Genomic DNA, 7,753 nt, shown 5'->3' with positions numbered 1-7,753 from the left:
TTTGGCCAATTGATTCATATACCTTTTGCAATTATATTAATTCAATCCATCTTACCAAATTTAGCTAATCGACACCGATGTGAAGTTGCCCAATAATTTTTTAATAATATTTTTTTGAATTTTTTATTAACTTTGTAATCTTTTTTTTTTAATTCTTTTTTTCCCTCTTCCCTCCTTCTTCCTCCCTCCGGCTCTAGAGACAAATTTGATTGGATGGACCAGATAGATTTAGGATTAAATTAGTCAAAATGTTCAAGATTTTTTTTAGTAATTTTCTCATTTTATGTGTGCTTTTATATCACTCTTCTTATGTGGGGTTGGTCAAAATACGGGTGAATAAAAAAAAGGGAGGGGGGAATGATTAGCTAACCGTACCGTTAGCTTATGAAAGAAACGGTGAATCCTCTACCACACATTTTCCTACGCTTGTGCTTCGCTTGGCAAGTTTCCACATGCTTGTGATAGAGAAAGAAAACTTTTGTGCTGGGTCCCTCCACCGTTAGCTAACCGGACCATCATGCTAGAGGGACCCAAAAAAAAACATATCATGCGAAATGATGAAAGCACGCGTTCTTCGGAGTAGTATCACCAGAAAATTTGGCCTCGGCCTTTATTAGCACACCTAATGTTGGCTGGAATGCAGTTCATTCAACTATATGTACAAAGACTAAATTACGAATAGTTGGGTACGTGTAAGTATTACAAGAGAAGACAAGTACATGCTAGCTCTTTTGCAATCAATATATTATCTAAAATTAAAATAAAGAAAGATTGGTGTATTTGGAAGTTTGGCTTGAAATAGGAAAGTCCAAACATGGACTTGGACTTGGACGTCCGAACCAAGACAAAAGTAAAACAAAGGGAGGGGTTCTTTACCTGCAGCGTCCGTCACCGAAGAAGGAATCAATCGGTGCGGCCAAGGTCAAACCTTTGACCGTGGGGGCGCGCGCACGCACATACACACACACGTATAAAAGGAATTTTTTGTAGGTCTTCTCCCTTCTTCTGAAACACACGGCCGAAACCCTACGTAGAAGTCGCAGAAGGGAGCCGGCGAAAGAGGTCTTCTTCTCAGGGTGTTGCTGCTACACCCATACAAGAGAAAAGGAGGAGCCGCATGTCTTCAAGCTAAAGCGCGATCAAGAAAATGAGTTCTTTTTCAGCATTTTTTTTAAGCTTGTGTGATAATTTTGTGCCCTGACTTAGGTTTGGATTAAATTAGGGTTAGGGAAATACCGAGAGAATGTTTGAGTGACTTGAGTGTATAATCTCCTTGTATCGCTTGATCTATAGTGAAATTCCCTGCTGCTCTCCCCGTGGATGTAGGTCTTTACGACTAAACCACGTAAATCTGGTGTCTGATTTATTTTTCTTCTCCCGTCTATATTTTGTTCGATCGCTCGTCCCATCACAATAGTACGAAGTCCCACCGAGCATAATTGCTTCCTTGGCCTTCACCTTCCACTCCATGGCCTTCTTCCTCATCTCCTTCCCCTTCTCTCCTTCCATCAACTCCCTCACCAATCCTTCCACTTCGTCCCTCTTCACGTCATTGTCGATCTCCATCCCGATCCCCCACTCCGTGTAGCTATACCGGCAGTTAGTCTGCTGCTCTGCAAAGAACGGCCAACACACCAACATTCCTCTGTCCTTCGTTTCCGCTAGGAACTCTGAGGGCAAAACCACCGTGTCACCAGCGACGAGGTCGGGCCTTATTATCCACAAAAAGGGTTTTTGGCTGTTAGCCAGTCCCCATGAAACCTCGATGAGTTGCTCTGACGTTACCACGGCAATGCTCCCAAAATTTATGAACAACACTGAATTGGGTTCTTTTGAATCCAGCCACCCCAAACAAGCAGGATCTTCTTTCCACAAATTTGAGCCTATGCGACATGAGTTGTTGTCTTCGATTTTATTGAGAAGTAAGTGAATCGGACCCATTGTGTAAAGATTTGGAAATATGGAAGAGAAAGCCATTAGAACATCCTTTTCTAAGCAGTCGAACGTGTTGAGGATGACTGCTGAGGCTTTGTGTGTTCTTTCCAACCGTCATATGATGTAGTTGATCATGATATCATTACCATCGGTTGTCCTGATGAAGCTGGGAAGATCTCGCAGACGAATGTTTTTCATACTAGGAATCCAGTCTATGGTGGTGTCTAGGAATCCATTTGTTAGATAACTTGCATCTGCATCGAAACACATGGATATAACATAATATCAACGATAACAATTTATTAAACAAACCAACTGAAAGAATTGTGTTTGAGACCACAGTTATCACGACGACTTTCAAAATCTTAAAGGACACACTCCAATCAATTAGCCAAGAATTTAAGATGATTCATGTCATGCAGATAGGTTGCTTTTAAACTTAATACAGAGTAAAGAAAATCATGTACTTCCCTAACCTTTAAGGGGGAATAGCCCTTTTTTGCGGAGCATATGGTACTAAGTATACACCAAAGGATCCACAAGCACTGGGAGTCCAAAACAGCACACCAGGCACTCCAAGCTTCTCCGCAACATCAAGTGCAAACGACATGCCGCCGTTCGCTATTACATAGTGTTGGAAATTAATCCACAAATACACAAACTGTTTGTTGTAATCAGAACATCAATGTAAAGAAGATGATAATAGCTATATAATATTCTTCTCTTTACAAATCTTGGAGAAGAAGAAAATAAGATATAACATAAAATTGGAGGTGAGGTACGGATAACCGAATCTCCTTAAGGCGATTAGTTCCTGCCAAAGGTGGTCCGCAGATTCACGAACTATGCCTCCCAAGATACAACACCTCGAACCTATTTGGATTAGCACTATGCAAACAGGACTCTGTCGAACCGTTCAATTGAACCAGCACACCCAGATAAAACAGAAGAGTAGAAAAGTATATCAAAGCCTTTTTGGAATCGAGTCGGAAAAACCAAAACCAAAAAAACTCTTATGAAGCTCTATGCTCATATCTATTTATAGAGTTTTTTAGTTCATGTACTAAAGAGATACATGAATTAAATAGACGCGTGTATCCACGAGATTCATGAATAAAGAGATATGTGAATCCAAGAGATTCATGTATCCAAAGATACGTGAATTCAAGAGATTCATGAACTCAATAAATACATGAACTAAACGATACATGAATCTAGGAAGTTCATGAATTCAATAGATACGTGAACATAAAAGTATAGAAAATTCATGAATCCAAAAAAAGATACGTGAACAGAAAAAACGTATATTAATTTATTAGCTTCCGTTGATCCATTAACCATAATTATAACCATAATTACAACAATCCCCCACATTAATGGATCAACAAAACATTTTTTACTCGAATGAATCTGAGCATGCCTGTTGAAATACACTACATCAAGATAGGTAGCTTTCGCTTTGAACCTTCTTTAGTGAAAGCTTATCGGACTTACTTAACCAGTCGATGGACTAAGCCTTGAATCGCCAGTTGTTTGTGTAAGCCTAGACAATAAACCTCACGCGGAGTATTTCCAATTCAAGATTGGTTCTCGGTTGTGTTAATTCTTTCGGCCCTGAACCTCTCGGGATTCATGCGTGCTTTAAAAAATCTAGCCTTTAAAGATTTTCATAGAGTCGGCCAGCTCCACGCATATAGGTGCATTCCTATTAAAGATATCCTACCATATCTTACTTGGATGTTATATTCCAAGTTATAGGAATCATTAAACGCATAGCGTACCCTTAATAATGCTGTAGGAAAGCACTGTTGCATCATAGGAATGGGAGACAATGCTTACACTAGAGTTTCCAAAATTTGCGTTGTCCTATTGAACCTAGTCCATGGGACCAATCAAATAGGTTAGGTTTCCACCCTGGAATCTCTTTATTGGGTTAAGGCTCTTAAACCCATTCCCCTCGATGCGTAGTTTATATGCTCTTTCGACAAACCTTTTGTCAGTGGATCCGCAATATTTTCCTTTGACTTTACAAAGTCTAAAGAAATGATTCCATTTGAGAGCAACTGCCTTACAGTGTTATATCTATGACGAATATGTCTAGACTTACCGTTATAAATCACATTATGCACCCCCACACTTTTAGAAAATTGTTGGATGGTAACTTTTCATTCCATAACTCGTATGGAGTTTTACCTAGCCTTTTGTAAGGTATTTCATTAAGAATATAATTTGCAGTTAAAACTGCCTCCCCCCACAAGTTCTGAGGTAAACCTGAACTCAAAAGCATGGTGTTAGCCATCTCCTTTAGTGTCATGTTCAATCGTTCAGCAACTCCATTTTGTTGTGGAGTATAAGGTGCAGTCGTTTGGAGAATTATTCCAAAACTAGCACAAAACTCTTTCAAATTGATTGAACTGTATTATCCTCCTCTATCAGACCTAAGCACTTTGATTCGTATATCAAGTTGATTTTCAACTTCATTTTTATACTTGACAAACATGCTCATAGTCTCATCTTTGCTAGTTAGTAAATAAACATAGCAAAATCTAGTACAATCATCCACAAATGTGATGAAGTACTTATTTCCACCTCTACTTTCTACAAACTTTAAATCACATAGATCACTATAAATTAATTGTAGAGGCTCACTCGTTCTTTCAATGGATTTGAAAGGTTTCTTGGCAAACTTGGCCTCAACACAAGTCTCACACTTGTAACGGGCATCCAACTCAAATCTTGGAATTAACCCCAAGTTTGCTATTATCTTCACTGTATAGTTTACATGTCCTAATCTACCATGCCATAGAAAATGAGACACAACAGTGTAAACTGAAGACTTTTCTTTATTAATAGTTTTTGGGTACACATACTTTGAGTTTACATCAATGACAGCCACATTGGCCTTAAACAGATCATTACACAAGTACAATTTCCCCACATACATCCCTCATTTTGAAAGTACAAACTTGTCATATTCAAATACAACTTTGAAACCCTTCTTGACAAGTATAGGGCCAGAAATTAGATTTTTCCGAATCTCCGGTACATGCGGCACATTCAGTAGGGCGACCTCCTTGCCAAATGTAAACTTCAGGATCACCTTTCCTCTTCCGGCAATCTTTTCTGATGCAGAGTTAGCCATATAAAGCTTTTCATCTTCTTCAGCCTTCTCATAAGATGAGATAATGTGTTTATCTGCACAGATGTGATTTGTGGCACCTATGTCTAACCACCAGCCATTAGTATTCAACACCAGAGATGCTTCGGACATTACCACAGCAAACAGTCTCTCAATATTGTCATGCTCTATCAAATTCAATTGCTGGGCTGCACCTTCGTTCTTGCCTTTTTTCGGGCGCTTCTTGCAATCCTTAGCACGATGGCTAGGCTTGTTGCATATGAAACACGTTCCTTGGAATTTCTGGAACTGCTCCTTCTGCTTGCCTTTTCCTTGAAAAGACATCTTCCTTTTTCTATCTTGCTTGGATTTGGAAGATTCCACAACATTGGCCTTTGGCTCAGAAGAAGGATTCGCACTCCTTCTATTGTCCTCCTCGATTCGAGGCGCGAAATGAGATCTTCAAGGCTCATCTCCTTCCGTTTGTGCTTCAAATAATTTTTGAAGTCTGACCAGCCCAGAGGTAGTTTCTCAATCATAGCCGCAACTTGGAATGATTCACTAAGTATCATTCCCTCAGCCGAGATGTCACTCAGAATTAATTGCAATTCTTGAACCTAACTCATGACAGATTTAGAATCTACCATCTTGTAGTCCAAGAATTTGGCAACCACACATTTCTTGGTGCCAACATCCTCAGTTTTGTATTTTTTTTCTCTAAGGACTCCCATAATTGTTTAGCAAATTCAATATTACAATAAACATTATAAAGAAAATTCAGTAAACAGTTAAAAAATATAATTTCGGCATAAGAAGTCCCCATGCTTCCAAGCCTCCAACGCACCGAGCGTTGTGACATCTTGCTCATTTGGACTAATTATCGGGCACACCTCCGATAAATATTTCGTCAAATTGAGCATGGTCAGATAGAAGAACATCTTCTGCTGCCACTTTTAAAGCCCACTCCGGTGAATTTCTCCGGTTTCTTATTAGCTATAACTGGAGGCATTGCCATCACATTAGGCAAAGTTCATTGAACCATCCCTCCAGAAATTGAGCCAAAAGCCATTTAGCTTGTACTATTCTGAAAAACAGTCTCGGGCATACCAGTCGTATGACTTGTACCCGCACCACCAAAATTAGTGTTAGCCCAAGGGCCCGTAGCATTGGCTGCTACAAATTCAGGCCCTAAGGGTTGAACATCTTCCATAGCAACGGTCGAATCGACCATAGGAACATCTCCTAAATCATTTGGGACATTGAATGGCACTTGATTGTTTTCAGCCATCTCAATAATCTGACAAGAACAACAAATAGTGAGTGAGATAATCGCCTTAAGATTGTTGGAAATTAATCCACAGAATACACAAACTGTTTGTTGCAATCAGAACATCAATGTAAAGAAGACGATAATAGCTATATAATATTCTTCTCTTTACAAATCTTGGAGAAGAAGAAAATAAGATATAACATAAAATTGGAGGTGAGGTACGGATAATCGAATTTCCTTAAGGCGATTAATTCCTGCCAAAGGTGCTCCACAGATTCACGAACTATACCTCCCAAGATACAACACATCGAACCTGTTTGGATTAGCACTATGCAAACAGGACTCTGTTGAACCGTTCAATTGAACCAGCACACTCAGATAAAACAGAAGAGTAGAAAAGTATATCGAAGCCTTTTTGGAATCAAGTCGAAAAAACCAAAACCAAAAAAACTCTTATGAAGCTCTATGCTCATATCTTTTTATAGAGCTTTTTAGTTCATGTACTAAAGAGATACATGAATTAAATAGACGCGTGTATCCACGAGATTCATGAATAAAGAGATACGTGAATCCAAGAGATTCATGTATCCAAAGATACATGAATTCAAGAGATTCATGAACTCAATAAATACATGAACTAAATGATACATGAATCTAGAAAATTCATGAATTCAATAGATACGTGAACATAAAAGTATAGAAAATTCATGAATCCAAAAAGAGATACGTGAACAGAAAAAAAAAAAAGTATCTTAATTTATTGGCTTCCGTTGATCCATTAACCATAATTATAACCATAATTATAACACACAACTCACCTTAGGAACCTCAGTATCATCGACAGACTTATCATTGAGCCTCCCGAGGAGGTCCATGAAAGGAGCCAAGCAATTCTTGGAAGTGGAATCACAAAGAGAAGGGATGTGCTGAGTGACATCTTCATCAGAATCACTCGTTGGCAGGCCATCGGCGATGGTTTCAAAGTGAAACCTAGGCAAGCCATCGAGAGAGGTCAGGCCTCTGGACTTGAGCAAGCGCTTGTAGTTGTAGTCGGTGTGCACGAACGTTATGTGAAAGCCTCGGTGGTGGGGGATCTTGGCGAGCTTCAAAATAGGGTTTATATGACCCTGTGCTGGGTAGGGAATAACCACTGCATGATGCTTATCTCTTGCTGAACCCATCTCCCTCCCTCCCTCCCTCCCTCTCTCTCTCCGTGAGAAGACAAGACAGGCTCTCCACAGAATCGCAGAAGATGGGGTTGATGGGTCAGGGGGCTTTCATTTCATGTGTGTATCGGTATAAGCTCGTAAAATAAACCCGCGTCTTGATTCATTCATGCTCATGCAATAAGAGAACAAACGAGCGTCGTCAAAAATGAACGCGGTAGATAGATCCACCGGCCATCCTTTTTCGTTTTTCATTCTTTTTGG

General features: G+C 39.6%; 1 protein-coding gene across 1 annotated transcript; it reads right to left on the bottom strand.

Annotated features, from left to right (window-relative positions):
• Nucleotides 1–1,071: 1,071 nt before the first annotated feature.
• On the bottom strand, nucleotides 1,072–7,504 carry LOC104420849 (7-deoxyloganetin glucosyltransferase). Its single transcript, XM_039302638.1, is given in 6 exon segments — nucleotides 1,072–1,085; nucleotides 1,431–2,189; nucleotides 2,412–2,460; nucleotides 2,462–2,556; nucleotides 6,420–6,424; nucleotides 7,131–7,504. Coding segments are annotated over 6 exon segments (1,296 nt in total).
• Between the last annotated feature and the right edge of the window lie 249 nt (nucleotides 7,505–7,753).

Source organism: Eucalyptus grandis, chromosome 9 (assembly GCF_016545825.1).
Source record: "Eucalyptus grandis isolate ANBG69807.140 chromosome 9, ASM1654582v1, whole genome shotgun sequence".
NCBI lineage: Eukaryota > Viridiplantae > Streptophyta > Magnoliopsida > Myrtales > Myrtaceae > Eucalyptus > Eucalyptus grandis.
Note: the sequence above shows the minus strand (reverse complement) of the source record. Positions and strands in the feature narration are given on the sequence as shown.